Source organism: Rosa rugosa, chromosome 6, assembly GCF_958449725.1.
Source record: "Rosa rugosa chromosome 6, drRosRugo1.1, whole genome shotgun sequence".
Lineage (NCBI taxonomy): Eukaryota > Viridiplantae > Streptophyta > Magnoliopsida > Rosales > Rosaceae > Rosa > Rosa rugosa.
Window position 1 is genome coordinate 48,780,967 of NC_084825.1, and position 20,185 is coordinate 48,801,151.

The following is a 20,185-nucleotide window of genomic DNA, read 5'->3' on the forward strand; positions in this document are numbered from 1 at the left end:
TTTAAGTTTTAAGAAACAGACAATCAGCAAAGCTTTCTTTATTCAGGATTTAAGAGAATAGGATGCAAACCCACAATGTGTGAACTTGTAGTGACGCACATCAATACATTTCCAGGTAGCTTACTGACATTTTCACTCCAGTTAGTCCACAGTAGTACAGTTCATTCTGCTTCACCATCTAGGTCAAGGACAAATATGGTACCTTCCTCGTTTTCGCTTTCCCTTTTCCTCTTCTTTATTCCTTCTATTTCCCAGTTTTTGCTTATAGTCTTTCTTGGAAACTAAGCAGTCTCTGATCTTTACCTCTTTATAGAGAAGAAGCATGCTGGACATGGTCATTGTTGTCCTTGTGTTTTTGCTCTTTGGTGTATGAGAGATGCTCCTAACAGCAAACAAAAGCTTTGCATTTGGCTTTTTGGAGCTCCTAAAATGCTTTTTTTTGTTCTGTATAGAACGTCTTTCTTGGGTTATATGATGCTTATAAATCAAGGACTTAGTCAAGGCTATGGATTGTGGCGACCATCAAACCTACCTGAGTTTTACAGACCATGAACAAGTCAAATGTGATGCCAACTCTAAAAGTAAAAAGAAAGAGTAATTCCCAATCACATGAGACTTCCGGTTTGAAATAGGAAAAAGTCAAATGCCTAGTGCATTGGCAGAGGTAGTTTCATTTCTCTTTCAAGAAGGCCAAGTAAAACACTATAACATACTAGTATTTTGGCACACAAATGTTGGATATTCAAATATTTTTTCAATTCAGAATTTAGGAGAATAAGATGCAAACACAACAGGTATGAACTTGTATATGCCACTATGGGTTTTAACATGCACAATATATAGCACAAAGGCAACATTTGGTATCAAAATTACCTAGGCAGCAACATAATGTCTGACTTGAATTGACCACAACCCTAAACAAGATACAAGAATATCCGGTACTCAAGAACTGAGCAAAAGTTCCATCATAATAACACAAAGACATCACATCAGGCAAGAGATGAGTGAACCTGAGAAACACATACTAGACCACTTTATAGAAGAAGCTGATTTTATGCAGCAGCAACTGCTCGCCACTTGTGCCCCTTAAATGCTTGGTGAAGTTCTTTATATCCACTCCTATAATGCTCCAGTGAGAAACATAGCTGTCGTATAGCCTCTCTTTTCTCCTCAGCCCCGTCTGATATCACAACTCTCTGCCTATTCACCTCTTCCTGCAACTCCTCCACTCTCAATTTCAGTTCATCTACTAACTTGCGTGCACTTTCAGACCCAGCAATCAGATCCTCATGGTCTGTATGTAACCGGCATAGATGTCCTTCCATTTCCCTAATTTGATCATCACGGCAACTCACATTCGCCATAAGCGTGTGAACCTTAGCATTGAGCTCATCCTTCTCTGCCATTAGCATATCATATTTCAGTTTGAATTTGTCAAAGTCCTTATTCACAGCTTCCACATGTTTACCTCGTTCAGCGAGTTCTACCTTCAGCCAACTTATTTCGCCTTGCAAAACCATCTCTTGTGCAACACGCATCTTTTCCAGCTCCATCTTATCAGTTTGGTGTTGCCTTATTTCATCTTCTAGATTCCTGTTCTTCCACTCCCATTCTTCAAGCCTGGTCTCCAAGATGGTTTGATTCTCTGACAAACCAGAAATATGAAACTGCATGTCTGCTCTCTCCAGAGAAAACTGGTCCTGTGCATCATGCAAAGCACTCTTCAATTCCATCAACTCAAGATCACGGCCAACCAAATCGGCATCGTACTTCACAATCCTCTCCTGCAGCTCCAAAACATGCTTCCTCTCCGAGTCAAGTTGAGCTTCCAACATGGCTATATCTTCCTCAGCCACTGCAAGATGACCTTGCATTTCTTTAACACCTTCAGACACTTTCTCAGTAACCTCCTGCTTCAACCTTGCATTCTCCTCATCCGACCCCTTGAGCCTTGCTGTAATTACTTCCAACTCTCTCACCAATCTACCAATGTCATTATCTGTTTCTGATGCACGACTCTCCAACTCAGCTATCTGTTTTTGCAGATCTGATACCCGTAATTTCTCCTGTTCGAGATCAGCCTCCCTTGTCTGGAGCTTCTCTTTCATGCTGGAAAGTTCATCCTCTAGTTCAATAATCCTCTCCCATCCCTGCGAGTCAAAGTCCATGTTCAGAGGTGGAATCGAGTAATTGCTGGGAGATAAGTTAAGAGATTCTGACTCAGACTCCAATGATGATGAGGAAGATGATTCGGTGCCTTTCTTTAAAGAAAGAGCAGGACTAGAACCACCTGAGCTTGGTGACATATCTAAACCAATGACCTGATGGCCAGATTTATGCAAACCCACCTTTCCATCAGGAGTCTGCATATGTGCTTCTTTTGCCAAGTGACCATAGCACCCAGCCAGTGATCGATACAATCGCTGAAATTCCTCAATTAACTCTGGCTTCTTATAAGAATCTTCTGCAACATTTCTAGGCAAAGAATCACCATCTTCTTTTATCAGCTTAAGCATTTGCTTAATTCTCTGGTCCATCTCTGTAGAAAGAACATTTTGAACATCATTATGACAACTCATCATAAAATTACTAGTCTGAAACAATCTGCACAAGATATAACAGAAAGAGATGGATCAGAAAATGTATTCACCTTCAAGATTTTCTACCAGCCATATAGAACCATCTTGACTGACATTGTTGTCCTGCTCACATGAATCCGACTTCTTCAAATCTGATGTCCCCATATCAACCGTTTACCGACTGCAAATGATGTAAAGAACGCCACATAAGCCTCAAATTAACATGAAAAGAAGCAACTTTCTCTAATACAAGTACCAGCTAAAGAACAAGGATTTCACCGACTCCAGAAAAACCAATATATCAATGATTTAATGACCACAACAACACACCAAACTAAAGGCAAAACTGCAAGAAAAACTGCTGTATTCATCAGAAATGGCAACAGCAACATCCTCACTTAAGACTAGACTGTCTTAGGAGATTCTCACATCAACCAATCAAGTTCTGCTAGTCTAACTAGTAGTCCTACTGCATTATTCAACCTCCATCATATCGACCAATCAATCAATCAATCAATTTAAACTGCATTCTTCAGACATTCTCACATCAACCTATCAACTTCTGCTAGTCTAAAACCTCTATCATATCGCACCTGTCATCACTCTTTCCCCTCCAATCTCTACTTCCAATTGCGATCTAAATTTGAGCAGACGACAATCACAAATAACAAGAGATGTGTCACTTGCACTCTCAATCAAGCAATTCAGTAAAGAATCATCTTTTCACCTAAATTTAACCCAAAAAAAAAAACTAAACTCATGAGCAAAGAATCATCTTTTCACCTAAATCCAAACCCCCTTAAAATCTCATGCTTATTTCCACTATCAGTATGAGCCCACAAATACAATACACGCTAATCTGCTTACTCAAAAAGTCTCTAACTTTTCCAATCCCACAAAAATTCTGCTTACCAGAATCAGATTCAAGACCAAAACCACTAAACCAGCAGCTAGATCCACAAAATTTCCAAGAAATTAAGCAAGAACAAACCGAGATCTATAAGCGAACCGCACCAATACACAAATCACCAGAGCAAATCAATTCTGAGAAAGCAAGAAAATTCAAAGAGTTGAGGAATTGATGAGCAAACATACCAACTAGAGTGGTTGGGTTCAGTGGCCCCTGAGATTTGAAAGCTTTGGGCTTTTGCTGATAGAAGAAGCGGCTTTTTAAGCAAAATCCGCTTTTTTCAAAATTCAAAAATTGGGCACCAGAATCGAGACAAGTAGCTAGAGTCTGAAAGAGAAGGCTTAAATTTTGTTGCCCCCGCCTTATCGGTGTGACTAAACTGCCCTCCGGCATGGCTTCGTGTTTCGGGTATTTCTGTGCGTGGATGTGTCATATGTGGGTGTTTTGGTAATTTGGGGGAATTTTCAATAATGAACGACTGAGAGGTGGGCCAAGGCCCGTGAATGGTGCCGGCCCCGCCCAGCGGAGCAACCGAGAGCTATGGCGGGAAAGCGTTACAATTTGCAAAAATAGGATAATGAAAATTAAAGAAAATGTATAAATATCTAATCTTTAATATTCTTCTTCTTTTCTTTTATGTAACAAAAGTCTGATTTAGTCCAAATTTATCCAATTATCTGTTCATGGATCCAGCTCCTCGATTAAGCTTTAGGTTGTCACCAAATTTGTCATGTTGAGAGATTCTTGATCTTCCACTCTTTTTTTTTTTTTTTTTTTTTTTTTTAAAACCCCACCCTTGATGGGGCTCGAACTCCTGACCTCTTATATATGAGACCAAAGCCTTACCACCCCACCAAACACACACACCCTCTTGATCTTCCACTCAAGATTCAAGACTTTTAGACTTTAATGAGTTTTATGGTGCACAACAAAAATTTATATGATTCTTCATATCATTCGGATTATAATATATTAAAAAATGTATAAATATCGAATCTTTAATATATTTTTTATATAACAAAAGTCTGATTTAGTCCAAGTATCTGTACATGGATCCACCTACTCTTCAATTAACCTTTAGGTTGTTAGCAAATTTGTCATTTTGAGAGATCCTTAATCTTCCACTCAAGAGTCAAAGCCAAAGACTTATACTTGATGAGTTTCATGGTGAACAACTGAAATTTGTATGATTCTTAGGATTATTCATAATATGATATACTTCGAATCTAGTAAATGGTTTCCTCACCCTGGTCACGACATATAGATTGGTTTGTTCATATCTACTTTGTTATGGTTATGGCTAGGTGCTCCTATTGTTGCTTGGTGCATCATGGAATCGTGGGGGTAGTTGAGCACTTAAGCGGCTTTGTTGACAGTTCATGTGTTTTTGGTATGTAAATTTAAGCAATTGCGTTTGAATTGTGAATAAATTTTAGGCTAAATATGTTTGACGTCAAGCTGAATGGTTTGTTGTTGGTGTACGTGATGTCAGTCGGGACATGTAACACCCTAAACAAAAAGCAATTAGATTAATATGAATTAAGAGTGGAATAAATTCGTTACCCCAGAACACAAATTTTCCAAACGTCACTAAAAAAATAAATAAAATCACATTATCATGTGCATCTTACTGCTTGGTACATTGAAAGTGATACCCAAAGTCGATCTTAATGGCATCCGGAGTCATTGAGAACGGTGCACAACAGTTGGAATCATCGAGACCCCAAACTTCACTTCACTGTTATCGGGGTTGCATGGCCAAAGCAAGACCATGCATCATTTCTCATCTTCAAGGCCAAGCTATACCAGTATACCCCCACTCGAATTGCTAGAAATATTAGCCGAAAACATGAGACCCATCGGGGTCGAGTTTGGCAAGTTATCCAAAGGTAGTCAGGTCGAGTTTATGGGTGTCACATGACATGATATTTGTATTCGCATCAACTATCAAGTCATGATCAACTCAAACATGGGAGTAGTAAAACCGACCAACACTCAGAAAACCACTTCATCAGGTCGCTTGAGTCTATTTAATTCGACTAAAATGTTGCAAGAGGTGAGAGAGCCAAATCCCCTTCGAATGGTTTGACATTGAGTTAAGGTAATTTACATATCAAATTGGAATCGACTCATCAAGTTATGATTAGCTTAAATACTTAATTTAAATTCGTAATATGTTTGAATCATATTATCTTGTCGCGTCAAAAATTACTGACTATATATATATATATATATTTAATTTACTTCAATAACTAAAATCTATTATAGTCGCAAAACATATGTGGAGGCTTTATGAATCACAAATGATTGTCCTTGATGTAAATGGCATACTAAGTATGTTAAATTGTTAATTACTAATTAACATCAAACTTACAAACAAGAGATCGTCTTGCTAGAATTGTGATTAATCTACAAAACTAGCAAGGATGAACCAAACGATCGACGATTTGCATCTTTCTCATGTTGGAGGTTGGAATTGGGAAAGGTGGGAATTCAAGAGCACTGTCAAACACTCGTAGGAGACAACCAAACGTGGACTCACCACTTCTATCTCTTCTTTATTCGGAAGAAACTTTTGAGGTACAGTGATATATAATATATCTTCCAGTTTCACAGTAACGCATGCAATGTTGCACTTTAATTAGTTTTCTTTTTCTTTATCGACGAGAACTTTCAGTGTGAGAAAGAACAACAGGCTTTTTGCATATGCAGCTGCCTCAAAAAGATGGATGTATATATATGCTCGAATATATAAACATTTTATGGCCAAAATAAAAGGTTGATGGATGGTTCCAGATTATTGAAATTTCAAAAACGAAAGATATATGATAGATTAGTTTATTGTGTGAACTACGAATAATTTTTCAATATATATACCTTTTTTTATCTGATTTTCAATATACCTTTGCTAGACTATATAAGAATCAAATTAAACTATTCTGATATGGGAAAATAATCATTTACCCAATTTTAAGGTTAATTAACTCTACTTACAAAGAGATTGCCCACTTACCCAAACATTTTAAGAAATCATTTCCCTAATACCCAATTAAGTATTTTTTTTATTCTTTTTTTATTTATTTTTGGGACAATTTTGCCCTCTCCTTCTTTGTCACTTAGAGAGAGAAGTCATCGGAGACCTTGCCGGACTCCGGTGACCAGTGGTCGGCCGCGGACTCCGGTGACCGGACTCCAACGACCGGTGACCGAAATCTGACAACCGGTCACCGAAATCCCGAATCCAGCTACCAGACTGATGACCGGATTCTGGCGTCTGATTTTATTACCCCGCAATAATCTTTTTATTGGCCCCCAATAATCTTATTATTGCCTTCCAATAATCGTTTTTTGCCCCCCAATAGTCTTATTATTATCCCCAATAATCTTATTATTGCCTTCTAATAATCGTTTTTTCGCCCCCCAATAATCTTATTATTGCCCAACCAAATCATAATAAACAAAACAATCACATATACTTCTTTAATCTCTCTCTCTCCTCTCTCTCTCTCACCAAACCCTAGAGAACGCCGTTGGTGTAACTCTGTCCTGCGATCCTGTCCGGCTGCGCCTCAGCGCCATCCTGGACTAGCCGGTGCACGAGTTGTGCGGCCGGATGGGAGGTTGTTGGCTTATCTCAGGCTGGGAGGCTAGGGTCGGGACGTGTTCGTCTTTCTCGGTTGGAAGGAGTGGTCAGGGCATGGTTGTGTAAGGGGAGCGGAGTCGAATCGGCGTTGGGGCTGAGTTGTGGCAATGGGCGTTGGATCGGTGGTTTGGGTGACGACGGCGCTCGGAGGTTCAATTCGAATTCGGATGCAGTGCTCCGATCTTGGGGCTGGCTTGGGGTGGGTCCCATGACTGTTGAGATCGTCTCTGATGGCGGTGGAGACTTGATGCATGTGTTGGCCCGAAGCCGGTGGTGGGGCGCCGGAGCTGCCATGGCAGAGAGAGAGGATCGTGCAGATCGGAATCGGAGGATGAGAGAGGGAGAAAGCACATATTGGAGGGATGAGAGAGAGAGAGATATATGAGTGTAATTTATAAATTAAAATGAGGGTAATACTGTCAATAGATGTTAGATTGGGTAAATGGGGTTAAAAAACTCTTAGTGGAGTAAGTGGACAATTTTTAAACTGAAATTAGGTAAGTGATCACGGCCCCTTCTGATATCACTCCACTTGAAATTCTTTGGCTTCTTCTGAATGGAGGCATCATAGTTTATTAACTTTAATTCACATAACCTTTACTTCCAATTAGCTTTTTCCCATTTCCTCATTACATGGCTTGAATTTGACACTATCTACTTTCTACTGAGTGTGCCTTTATGTAATGGCAATTATATAACTAATGATTAACTTTAGACATTTGGGTTATATATGGTGGAAGATGGAGTTGACTTTATTTGGTAAACAATATGGGTTTGACTTTTAGTAACCTTAGGCTATGAATTCTACGGTTGAATTGATATTGGAGCACCCATTTGCAATGGAAAGGCTAATCACTTGGCTTCAACAAACCATGAGTTACAAGAATTTATTTTGGTATGGCGACAAAAATGATGAAACATCTGCTTGAGAAATGGAGAACATAGAATTTTGTCAACATAATGTCTACATATATAATCTGTTTAATGTATTTCAAATTGAGCAAACTCAAAGGTTACTGCGAGAGATCGAAGAGCAAACTCCTTAACTGAGAGTTCGTAATAGTGTATTATCTTCATGACACAAATGGTTAAAAAAAGAAATCATGAAGCTCCAAAAGAAAAGAGATAATATTGTTATATATACACACGTTTCAGGTTGGGATGTTATTTATATTAGTATATATTTAATTAACTATTTTATAGATATATTGTCGTACAGCTATTATTTAGTAAACAAATTTCTTAAACACAGCGTTGAATTTAGCATTTTTAAACTATAATATTAACAGATCGACAATAACATTATAATATTAATAGACAATATGTTTTCCTAATTCTCACATACATTCAATTATTCAAACATGGATTTGGACCTGGTCTAGTCTTCATCACTAACTAGTAAGTGTCAACTAGAAACTTGCAAAATGGCATTCAGTCCTCTAGTGCTTGGCAGTTTCTCCTAAAGAAAGAGACAATTCACAGGCAAATATCAAATCAAAAGAAACTTCCAAGCACAACTAACTTTTTAAATTTGATTTATCAGCACTTCTGGTATGGACTCAATTTCCAGGATACTAGTCTAAAACTCCATTATTAACCAGATGAATATTTATGTGGAAGCAAGAGGATAGAGACCAGACGGTAAAAATGGAAATTGCCAAAAGTCTTCTCCTACCTTCCACTCACAATTACTCAATTTTTCAGAGAAGCTTACATCGACTCATTTAGAGCTAGGCACCATTCCCAATGGACTTTCTTCAATTCTCACATTGTATCAACTTTTTCCAGAACAGTTGAGTACACTTGTGTAATTGCTCAATCATGATATTCTTTGATTAGCTTTTAGCTTTTTTTAGCCAATCTTTTCCTTCTCACTTCTCCTCTTGCAGTGATTCTCACTAGAAATATAAGTTTTCCTTGCTTCCAGAAGGCTCTCCTTGCTCAACTGGGGCATTCTCACTTTACTTGTCTTCTGAGTTGACGAAAGCTTTTTTACCCGAGAGGGTAATTAAGAACTAATTTACTATCAGCTGTGTGTGGTTCTGCATTCATATCAGTCACTTCTATGGATTGGTTGGGATGTTTAATCACAGAAGTACTTATGTGTCAGTGAACTTATTTTGGTAAAGACTATGCGAATGGAAATTTTGATTCACTGATGTATTCATGAAAGATTGTCAGAAAGTTGTGTTGCATTATTTTTTTGGTAAAAGTTGAGAAATTAGGCTCAAGGAGTTGGTGAGTTGGTAATTTTTTTTTTTGCTTGACTTTGTAAGGGGAACTCAAATGCTTCCTAGGCCCAAGATAAAACCCCTTCAGCGCATGTGAAATGCTCTAACTGTGCATTGCAGCACAGTGTCTGGCCACTTTGACAGTTTCGGGATTCGAACCTAGGTTGGGGAGCACACCCAACTAGGCAAGAACCACTAGACCACTTGCAGTGGTTGGTGAGTTGGTAATTTGATTTGGCTGTAATTTCTGTCATCCGAGTTTAATGCCCGCTAACTTCCAAAGAGCTATCTCTACTCGTGGAGTTCCATTGGTTAAGCAGACATCAGCCAGCTCAATTCTCACAAGCTGTGCAAATCTTGATTTTCAATTCGCACGAGTAGTGAGACCGCTTCGTGTGATTGAAGTTTGACTTCTTTCTTTAGTAGTGTACACGAAGTACAGGATTATCAAAATCAAAGTTGTATAGCCAGAAATCTCATATACGAAGGTCAAATTTCATGCGTGCACTTAACACAGGGAAAAAATGAAATTATGATATTAATGATGTAAGAAAACCATTGTTGTATTTTTTTTTACTAATATGCAAATTGAGGGACCATTAAAATTATGTTAAATCCAGCGTGCTATATTATGAATTGAAATTGTATTCAATAATTTTTTGAGATTTGAGAAATAATATGTATTAATTTAATTGACCGCACTTTTTTTTTTCATTTCATTTTTTTTAAGAGGATCAAATGATTTCACTCCTATTTCCATGATGACTCGAACCCAAGACCTAGATCCTAGGTAGTGGGTGCTATTGACCGCACTTAACATAGGAAAAAAAATTATGGTATTAAAATGTAATAAAAACTTCCAAAAGTATGTATTCGTTGGATTGACCGCACTTAAAAGAAGAAGAAAAATGAAATTATGGTATTAAAAATGTAAGAAAACATTCCAAAAATATGTATTGATTGGATTGTCCGCACTTAACACAGGAAAAAAAATGAAATTATGATATTAATGATGTAAGAAAACCTTTCAAAAGTATGTATTAATTGGATTGAGCGTATTAATAGAGTAATTTTTTTCATTCATATTTTTCACTCATAAGATTTAATTACTCTTATGAGAAACTACTACAATTACCACTTTAGTACTTAATTATTTAAATGAGAATATATTTTACTCTAACGAGGACCCTATTTATCTTAGAGAAATTTTAAATACACACCCCTAATCACTTAATACACATCCCTATTATTTTATATTTCAAATTAAATTTTGTAGGTAGGTTAAACGACCAAAACAGATATCTATGCATTAGAAGAAGAAAAAAATAGTCATATTTTCCTTATATTATTCTATTTATGTATAAATAGTTAGATAAACACAATAAATGTCTATACATATAATAATTTCAAAAAATAACTAAATATTTAGTAATTAATATTGATTCAGAATTTGTAAAATATTAAGGAGGCCGGGTCACTTGATCCTTATGGTCTACGTTGACTACGCCCTGCTACGAAAAAAATCCAGATTAATTAATTTGAATCGACATCATCATGGACAAATGAAAAAAAAAAAACAAAGGATATTGTTGGCCTGCACTGCCTGATTAAAAAAACCAAATTTGTATAATTTATAATAAAATTCTGAAACAGAAATACAAAAGTTCTCTGACAAAATCCCCATTTCCAAAGACCTCTTCTTGTTAGGACTGCCCTTACTATTCTAATCCAATATGGTGAGTGAGCAGCACACGAAAACTTTGGTGATAGCGACCCAGTATGGCGCCAAGTGGCGTATTACTTGAACCATCACAAATTCACTGGTCAGTATAATGAGCTCACCTGTTCTTACATGCACCCAATAATTCAAAAACTGTTTATTCCTCTGGTGGATTACCTGAGAACCCTGTCACCATTATCCTTCCACAGATATATGAATATATGCATTTTCAATCTTCCCTATTTGAATATATGCATTCAAAGAAAACTAAAAGAAGTCTTCTCCACTGCTGCATGTTTGTATATATGAACCGGTAGTGAGAAGAAGAAGAAGAAAGAAAGAAAAGGGTTTGTGGGAATTAAATAGAAGTAGAGATGTTGGAAGAGATTACCAAAATGGCTGAGGAGGTGAGTTTGAAGAGTACTACTACTACTACTCCTATTCACTTTGTGCTGGTGCATGGTATCAGTGGAGGGGGTTGGTGCTGGTACAAAATCCGGTGTCTCATGGAGAATTCCGGCTACAAAGTCTCCACAGTTGATCTGAAGAGCGCCGGAATCGATCCCGCAAACGCGGATTCGGTCCTCTCTTTCGATGACTACAACAAACCACTCCTTGACTTCCTCTCTTCTCTCCCCGAACACGAACAGGTTTGTCTTATTAGTTAGATTAATTAATTTGCGTTTTTCTTTGAGATTACGAATTTAAATGAGATTAGTTCTTTTGCAGGTAGTTTTGGTCGGGCACAGCGCCGGAGGGTTGAGCGTGACGCTGGCGACGCTGAAGTTTCCGAAGAAGATCCGGCTGGCGGTTTATGTGGCGGCGACCATGCTCAAGCATGGGTACACTAGTGAGGAAGATGTTAAAGATGTAATGTGTTTCTTCCTCTAAACTGCTACTACGTTTTTCATTGTTCTGTTTCATTGTAATTGCTTCATTACCATGCATGGCTAGCTTCGATTTGATTGACTGGGAATTAGGAAAGGTGTTTTGAAGTTTGTGAAGATCCTAATATTGGTAATGGCGTATAGCTAGATACATGTGTGAATTGCAGACAAAGATGGCTGCCAACTGTCATCACAAGGATGGTGGTTGCGAGGCCAGCTTATCTCCTTAATCCTACTGCTTTATTATCCCTAATTACTATTAGCCAGCTTAATTAATTATCATTAAACTCAAATGTTACAAGTCTCCGTATTAAAATAATGATGTGGCGACATTTGAGTGAGTTGATTTGTTACATTCATGTATCTTAATATATTATATTTTGTGCGTCGGATACATCTTATTCTAATTTATATTACTAAATTATTGGTAAACTTTTAGTTTGCACATATATATAGCAATCATAAGTTCAATAATTTAGGGATTTAGATAGCTCTTTTTTCCTCGAGTCTTGTCGGCATGCTTGGTGTTCATGTTGTCTGAAAACTAGCAAATGGCGACGTAAGCTTTTCCATAAAAAAGGAGCTAATTATAAAACCAAATCCCTTTTGAATAGGCTAGCTAGCATCCATGAACAAAAGTACCTCCCATGCCCAATCACTAGAATAATAATACAATGTACCCTCCCAATTATTGAAGTGGGACATGGAACAATTAAGTTAATTATTGGCAAATTATAGTTCGACTTCTACCGACTCAATTTGGTGAAATATATCTCTTTTCTTTATTCATACTCATTGTAATAGGGACCGATTAGGTCCGCCACAATTTCGTTTGTAATAGTTGATTATGTTTTGGTTTTTTGTCCCCCTCTTCTTGTATCTTTATTTTATTTTCAATGAAGTCTAGTGGTTAAGGAGACTCTTTGCCTACATTCTCAAAAAAAAAAAAAGGAGACTCTTTGCCTCGATCTGTTGGCTCCTAGTTTCAAGCAAAAAAAAAAAAGTTAATTAATTATAACATTCTCATTAGATGTACTAATTTTGTGGCTATTCGTGTTTATGTGAAACAGGGAGTGCCTAATTTATCCGAATTTGGTGACGTGTACGAATTAGGATTTGAATTAGGAGCCGACAAACCACCAACAAGCGGAATTGTGAAGAAAGAAGTCCAGCGCAAAATCATATATCAAATGAGTCCTCAAGAGGTAAGTTCAATTCACTTCAATTCTATCAGTACATAATACATTTTTCTTATCTTTCTATCATGTCGAACCTTGCACTCATATTGAATGTTAATTGTTCACTTGATTTACTTCCTAGTCAACATGGCCATTAGTTCAGCCCTCATTCAATGACACAATGCATGTCTCAACAACATGGATGCCTATTAACAGGTTGAAATAATAATTTTCGGGCCTTTGTTTTGTGACAGAGACATCTTTCTCGTAAGACAGGGTAAAATATAGAAGTCTATAAAACTAATTTACTCGATTATCAAAACTTCAATTTCTTCGCAACATTATATCAAACACATTGCCTACAAATATCTTCTGTATTACATAATACTAGACCATGTGGGAGAGCTTTCATTTGATCCATACAATTTTGGACAATGGTGGGTCACTGAGCATATATATATACAGTCCCTTTTCAGTTACCTATCAGAGAGATGCATTAATACTATTCACTTTGCACTCACATGCATGTGCAGATGTGCTCATAGCAATTTGGGAGGTGAACATCAAATCCGTACGCATATTTTTCACATGCAGTACGTTTGGTTCAGATACGATACGATACGATATGATATGATAGTTATAATTAATTTCCTGACTGGTATTTTTACATAGGATTCGACACTAGCTGCCATGCTTTTGAGACCAGGACCGCTCCTGGCTATAACGACAGCCCAGTTTAAGGAAGAAAACGATGACCATGACATTGATGCGCTTGAGAAAGTGCCACGTGTCTACGTGAAGACGTTGCAAGATCATGTGGTGAAACCGGCGCAGCAAGATTCGATGGTCAAGAGGTGGCCGCCGGCTGAGGTCTATGTATTGGATAGTGATCACAGTCCCTTCTTCTCCCAGCCGTTTCTGCTCTTTGGATTCCTTGTAAAGGCTGCCGAGGCTTCTCACTGGGAGATTATATAGATGTGGGTCTTCTTTTTTGTTTTTGTTTGGGTTTTATATTTTTACCCTATTCTATGTAATTTGGGATGAATAAAGTCTTCTAGTGCAAGGGAATGGAGGCAATATTGAAATAATGAAGAACAATCTAGATGCATTCTCCTATTGTAATCGATCAATTTGTGCGCGCGCGTCACTAATTAATTAGATGACGAGACATGCATTTGGCAACTTTAAGAGTTATATATAGAAAATTTCATACTTACAAGCCTATATATATGCATATATAATTCGAGCTTAACAAAACGTGTTGTACGATTCATCTTGTCTCAAAAAGTGGTGAAGTAACACTTAATTTATAGTTTGATGTTGCAGTTGTGTAAAGTCAGTAACCGATTCAATGATAGTCGACCAAAGTTTCCTCAGTGAATTAAGTACTAACCAAGAGAACACTTACTATGTTGTATTGTTGTGCTTGAACCATAAGTAACACAAAAAACTTGCAAGTGAACTAATGTTTTGATAGTTCAACTACAAAAGTTTGTTCGCTCCAAATTCCAGTCCTTCATATTTGTAACCAAGCTCAACACCATCACAAAAGTAAGCTAGAACCAAACTACCAAAGCAGCATCACTTTTATTTTCTGCTGTAATATCAAGCCATGCTTACTTCGATCTATATATACTCCTACTTTCCATTTCATACGTGCACTGCGCGCACTTCAGATCGATGATCTCTTATTACAAGTATTACCTAGATTTCTTATTTCTATTCAAACCAAAGATTCAAACCATTTCCATTTCAGCTTCTGGAGCTTTCTCTTTCTCAACACCATTAGTATTCTCTGCTTTCTCTGTTTTTACTTCCTTGTCATCTGCAACAACGGCGGTGAACCCATTCCTTCCGAGCTCATTATTCTCCCCGGAAATCTCCTCCAGAGACCGGCCCATCGTCTCCGGCACCAACAACGTGAAGAAAACGCCAAGCAAGTTGACCAAAGCAAGCGCCTTTATAGCTTTCTTCACACCCTTAACATCCGGTGTATAACTCTGCACCACAAACGCCCCGATTATAGCCCCGGCTTTTCCCGCCGCGGCGGAGATTCCGTGACACGTCGACCGGAACCGCGCCGGGAAAAGCTCCGCGGGGACAATGAAGGTCGTGCTGTTGGGCCCGAAGTTGGCGAAGAACAACGTCAGGCCGTAGAGCACGGCGAACTGTTTAGGGTGGCCTTCGCAGAACTCGAATTCGGATTTTGAGTCCGCGGAACACGTACTTCCCCTGAGATGCTCGTATTGGAATCCGAGAATGGCCATGAAGATTGACATGAGGAGGAAGCCGCCGAGTTGGATGGGGAACCGGCCGATCCGGTCGATGAGGAAGACTGTGAACCAGTAGCCGGGGACGGTGGCAGCGAGTGCGATTAGGAGCATTGACTTGGAGAGCAAGTAAACTTCTTCTATAGCGTTCATTTCTGTGGGTTTTGGTAAGAGACCACTAGATGGGTAGATGTCCTTTTGGGTTAGTTGGAGACTGTAGAAAGCAATGTCTAGTAAGAACCATGTGCTTGTGGTACCAAGAAGATGTAAACCATGTGTTCTAACAAATTCCCTAGAGAAGAGCCCGTATGAGGAATTAGGATCAAGGACCTTTTTCGGGGTTTCGGATTCTCCACCGGTACTAATGGGGATGTTGTCTATCTTTTTCTCGAGGACTTTAGCCATGTCAGCTGCAGCCTTGTCATGGTCTCCTTTAACCAAGGCAGTGTACCTCGCTGTTTCGGGCATCTTCAGCCGCCAGTAAAAGGTCAGAGCTGCAGGGATTGCTCCGAACATGAGCACGATTCGCCAAACAAAGTCGCCTTCTGGCTGAGTGGATAGCACATTGTTGGTTTTGAAGTTGTCAGCTGGGAAAGCTATCATGAAGGCCCTAGATACAACTAGGGCTACAACTCCAGCCACCAATATGCCAATTCCTTGCATTGCAAAGACAGCAGCTACAAAGCCACCTCGGGTTTTCGTGTTGGCGTACTCGGACATGATGACCGCCGAGAGGGGATAGTCACCTCCAATCCCAAATCCGAGCCAAAATCGGAAGAAGCAAAGAGTTGTGACTACACTTTTTGGAGTGGAGCCAAAGGAAAGTCCCGAGGCAAGAGCACACCCCACCATAGTGACCAAGGTGATCCCATAAACTTTTTTCCTGCCGAGTTTGTCTCCGAGCCAGCCAAAGAAGAGTTGCCCGGCTAGGGTGCCAAATAGAGCAACCCCCGTTATGGCATTGTTGATATTTGGAGGTAGAGCACCAGGTTTTTTAGTAGAGGGATCGTAGAAGTAAAGGCGGCCTATAAGTTTGGTGACGGCGGTGATGCAAAACAGGTCATAAGCATCAGTGAAAAAGCCCATGCCAGCAATCACAATTGCCTTGTAATGGTAAAGTTGTGTCTTGGCATTGTCAAGAGATGTGAAGATGGACTCTCTTCCGTCTGCCATGGCCGGAGTAGTACTATTCTGCAGCGGAGACTGACACAGAGAGTCGGGAAGTGTTGGCCAACAAATGGAGCAACTATTTAACAAGGTCCACGAGGCGGAGGTTCCTCTGGTTTGCTTGGTACTTTGACAGATCATTGCTTTGTTTTTCAAGAAATGCTCTTTGTAAGTAACGATATAAATAACAGGTTTTCTCATTCTCTCTGTCTCTTCCTGTTTCTTCCTCATGTTAATTAATCCTGAATTTATATGCTGCATTAATTCATACATTGGCTGTTAAATTATGATCATGTAATGTAGACATTTTGGATTTTTGGATATATACAAATTTTCAAAGTTGAACAAATGCATAGGTTGAGCAAGCTTAACTAACAAGAAATGCATGTCGCATAGATTGTTGTTTCTTCATGTTTCTTAGTGATATCCTCTATACTGATGTTCACTTGTCTTAAGGCTATTTATCATTTCTCTTTCGCCTGCCGAATGAATTTATTATCGACTTTCATCTGATCGAGTTGTCTCTGTATATCGGACTGTCGGAATATCTGTGAGCTAGATCTATGTGAACTTGCTAAAGATTTCAGTTGCCTTCAGCTCCTGCTGCCTGCTTGTTTATTCAAATGTGCAGGACAACTTATTCCTACTAGGTTCCCAAGTTGTGGTTTTGTTTTATCTTCCCTAACCTTCCAAGCAATAAACAGAGATTATAAAATATTCATTGCCTTTGCTCCCTCTATGATCTCTACATTCTCTGACTTGATGATATAACTATGCGAAACTAAGAAAATCAGTTAACATGACTGATTTTCCTGAATATCGCAACTAGAAAAGAAATTGATCATCCCAAAAGAGTCAATTACGAGACATGGTTGCTAACTGAGCCACAGCAGTTATTTTCTTCTGGAGCTCCTGCTTGTTTCCTCCAACAAGTGTATCGACTTGTCTTCCATTTTTGAGAAAAACAAATGTTGGAGTGGCTTTTATATCCCATGAAGTACTCAACTCCTGCACCACGAGAAACAAAAAATTAAATGCCACATTATTCATCAAGATATTGCTTGTGTACCATACCAATATTGCATTCGGACAAGAACACAGAAGGCAAATTACGTTAGCATTTTTCTATACTTACAGCGAGGTCATCGACATCCAAGGTTAGAAATAAGATTGAAGGATGTTTAGCTGCAAGCTCAGAGTAGGCCGGTGCAATACTTTTAGAAGGATTACACCATGATGCACCAAAATTTGCAACAACCTGTAGGACAGTAAAAAATATTAGGCCAAAGTTAGGCATGTGGGATTTCTGATGAGAACTCTAGAAACTTACAAGTTTGTCTTCCTCAATTGCTTCTGATAACTTCGCCTCCCAACCATCCATGGTCTTTATAAAGTGCACATTCCCACCGGCTTCATGAACATCATGTTGACCCTCATCACCATTATGTCCACAAAACTGCAAGAATCAAATATTTCCTCAGATGGTGCAGCAAACTATCATTCTCTATCGATTTGTCTGTCGAAAGAAACTTACCATACAAGAAGAACAACAGGTTCCCATCTGATTGAGTGTGCACAGCCAGACCCGACGAAGTTAACATCTGAGGAACCAAATAGAACGAAACAAACCCTAGTGAGGCTACCCAAATATGCGATTTTTGCTTGCTTTACGTTGTACATGCATGGGATCAGAAACACAAACAATTTGCATAGTAATGAATAAGATCCCCCTCAAAAGGTCCTCTTGCAAATGCCCTCAATTTCGGTGAAAACAAGAAGACAATACTAGGCCATGTAAAGCAAAAAGATCTTCAACAATTCAATCATACCATTGAAACAAAAGGTGTGTTTTAATCTCACGAACAATTCACAATAACTTGCAATGTGGAAGATGGGTTTTGCACAATTGTTTTCTTATCACATCAAACTAGACAAAAATTTGATCGATCTAATAAACGAAAATCTAGATGTTCAGAAACATTGTGTAAACAAAGAAATGGGAATGTTCAATTTGATTAGAACAATTACCTTTCACCTGCTTTGAAATCCTTCATGGTGATTAACCCAAAAACTCAGCCAGGAAAGAGGAGTCCCGGCCAAGAAATTGGGGATGGAAGACAGAGAAATGAAAACTTTTAGGAACGCTGATTCAAGATATATGGGGAAATATTTAAGAAAAACCACTGGCGTGTCATAATAGAAAGTGTAATAAGATATTGCATTGGATAGATACGAGAATTATTAATTTCAGTTGTTTGGCCATTTTCATTTTGACAGGTCCAACTCCTGATTTTTGGAGGTAATAGAACTTAATTTTTTTTTTTTTGTATTGATTTTATTGGAGGATGGACATTGTGGGAAAATTAGAGAGATGTGGATAACAAATTGATTATTCATTATTACCCTTATTAGGTTTTATTTCCGATGCTTTATTGCATCTAGTATTGATCTTGTTATTTCATATAATATTGATGTAGTTTCTACATCTATAAATTATAATTTTTCGTATGATTATTATTAATAAAGTGGTTGACTATTACTCTAAAAAAAAAAAAGTAACAAATCAAAGTTTCAATTATTTTCAATGTAACAAAAACATAATATTGCACAGGTTGAGCCACAAAATCCGTATGTGTATTATATTATGCCGGTTGGAAAATCACAAACTTAGTATGTCCGCATGAAACAAAATCTCCTGATTTTGTACTCAGTATAATTCGTTAAAAAAAAAATTGTTGAAAAGACCATCAGCTCAAGTCTAATATAATTACATCAATGCTAAATTTTAACAACGCCGTTCTAAAACGCAAAATAATACCTTTCATTAAGACAAAAAGAAGAGTACAATCACAATTCCACATAAATCATTATTATCATTCTTATTTAACATCAATCTTTGTTATAGGGTCTGTGGCTCTAAACTTTGTTACAGGAGTCCTTTTTCAATTGTTGTATGATGGCGTTTAGATGGCCCTTCACAAGAGTATGAAGTTCAAAATCCACCTAGTAAATCTCGAACTCACGCTATGCTGTTTAGAATCACGGACTCTCAAACAGATAAGATAAAATAACATTCAACTGATCTCCCGACCGATACAGTAGAAGATACTAAAATAAAAATGAATGAGAGTATAACGCATGTGGGTGAGTTATCCGAGCTCAGCATGTGGAACATCAGCATTTGTGGCAATTGCTGCAACTGCATAGAGCCTGATTCTAAATAGCAAAATAAAACATCTCATTAAGACAAAGGAAGAGTAGGACAATCATAATCCCACAAAAGTCATTATTCTCGTTCTTATTTAACATCAATCGATCTTCAGAAATGGGAGGAGTTCGATCACAAAAATAGTTTAAAACTCCACCATCACCAACAAATTCAAACAAGAAAGAAAATAGATGAGTCCACAATTGTGGAAATCTATAATTTTTTTTTTTTAATTGCTCATGTTGCACATTTATTGAATCATCAGCACCATGATCCACTATTACACTATAAAGATGGAGAAGTCATACACAATTTTGTTCAAACAAAAAATGAACAATGTAATGTCCACTGAAGCGGCGTACAGTTTTAGAGAAATTTTCGAATTTCTCATA

The 20,185-nt window shown here is 38.0% G+C and overlaps 4 protein-coding genes across 7 annotated transcripts; 1 reads left to right on the forward strand and 3 right to left on the reverse strand.

The window, feature by feature from the left end:
- Positions 1 to 718: 718 nt before the first annotated feature.
- Positions 719 to 3,801, reverse strand: LOC133718113 (protein NETWORKED 4A-like). 4 transcript variants are annotated; one of them, XM_062144924.1, is made up of 4 exons: positions 3,675 to 3,801; positions 2,651 to 2,760; positions 2,349 to 2,539; positions 719 to 2,150 (listed from the first exon to the last, which is right to left on the reverse strand). In XM_062144924.1, exons 2-4 carry the CDS (start codon positions 2,742 to 2,744, stop codon positions 1,053 to 1,055), a joined length of 1,383 nt encoding a protein of 460 aa, XP_062000908.1. In that variant the 5' UTR covers positions 2,745 to 2,760; positions 3,675 to 3,801; the 3' UTR covers positions 719 to 1,052. The 4 variants fall into 4 exon arrangements, with proteins under 4 accessions (XP_062000908.1, XP_062000905.1, XP_062000906.1 ...); XM_062144921.1 differs by having other exon boundaries at positions 719 to 2,539; XM_062144922.1 differs by lacking the exon at positions 3,675 to 3,801 and adding an exon at positions 3,492 to 3,653 and having other exon boundaries at positions 719 to 2,539.
- Positions 3,802 to 11,223: 7,422 nt separating this feature from the next.
- On the forward strand, positions 11,224 to 14,370 carry LOC133718787 (methylesterase 17). The gene is made up of 4 exons (XM_062145666.1): positions 11,224 to 11,733; positions 11,813 to 11,953; positions 13,041 to 13,175; positions 13,821 to 14,370. The coding sequence occupies exons 1-4, from the start codon at positions 11,458 to 11,460 to the stop codon at positions 14,121 to 14,123; spliced, it is 855 nt and encodes a 284-aa protein (XP_062001650.1). The 5' UTR covers positions 11,224 to 11,457; the 3' UTR covers positions 14,124 to 14,370.
- Positions 14,371 to 14,586: 216 nt separating this feature from the next.
- On the reverse strand, positions 14,587 to 16,685 carry LOC133718785 (low affinity inorganic phosphate transporter 8-like). Its single transcript, XM_062145663.1, has one exon. The coding sequence runs from the start codon at positions 16,589 to 16,591 to the stop codon at positions 14,885 to 14,887; it is 1,707 nt and encodes a 568-aa protein (XP_062001647.1). The 5' UTR covers positions 16,592 to 16,685; the 3' UTR covers positions 14,587 to 14,884.
- A 597-nt stretch (positions 16,686 to 17,282) lies between these two features.
- Positions 17,283 to 18,763, reverse strand: LOC133718788 (thioredoxin H9). The gene is made up of 5 exons (XM_062145667.1): positions 18,614 to 18,763; positions 18,120 to 18,186; positions 17,916 to 18,041; positions 17,721 to 17,843; positions 17,283 to 17,593 (listed from the first exon to the last, which is right to left on the reverse strand). Exons 2-5 carry the CDS (start codon positions 18,144 to 18,146, stop codon positions 17,441 to 17,443), a joined length of 429 nt encoding a protein of 142 aa, XP_062001651.1. The 5' UTR covers positions 18,147 to 18,186; positions 18,614 to 18,763; the 3' UTR covers positions 17,283 to 17,440.
- Between the last annotated feature and the right edge of the window lie 1,422 nt (positions 18,764 to 20,185).

Excerpts from the sequence above, each read along its gene's own strand:
- LOC133718788 (XM_062145667.1), bottom strand. The coding sequence starts at position 18,146 with ATGGGAACCTGTTGTTCTTCTTGTATG. Across the intron at positions 18,042-18,119 it reads CCTGTTGTTCTTCTTGTATG|TTTTGTGGACATAATGGTGA; the intron begins GTAAGTTTCTTT and ends TGATTCTTGCAG. Across the intron at positions 17,844-17,915 it reads CAATTGAGGAAGACAAACTT|GTTGTTGCAAATTTTGGTGC; the intron begins GTAAGTTTCTAG and ends ACTGTCCTACAG.
- LOC133718787 (XM_062145666.1), top strand. The coding sequence starts at position 11,458 with ATGTTGGAAGAGATTACCAAAATGGCTGAGGAGGTGAGTTTGAAGAGT. Across the intron at positions 11,734-11,812 it reads CTCTCCCCGAACACGAACAG|GTAGTTTTGGTCGGGCACAG; the intron begins GTTTGTCTTATT and ends GTTCTTTTGCAG. Across the intron at positions 11,954-13,040 it reads GTGAGGAAGATGTTAAAGAT|GGAGTGCCTAATTTATCCGA; the intron begins GTAATGTGTTTC and ends TATGTGAAACAG.
- LOC133718785 (XM_062145663.1), bottom strand. The coding sequence starts at position 16,591 with ATGGCAGACGGAAGAGAGTCCATCTTCACATCTCTTGACAATGCCAAG.
- LOC133718113 (XM_062144921.1), bottom strand. The coding sequence starts at position 2,744 with ATGGGGACATCAGATTTGAAGAAGTCGGATTCATGTGAGCAGGACAAC. Across the intron at positions 2,540-2,650 it reads GCTGGTAGAAAATCTTGAAG|AGATGGACCAGAGAATTAAG; the intron begins GTGAATACATTT and ends TTCTTTCTACAG.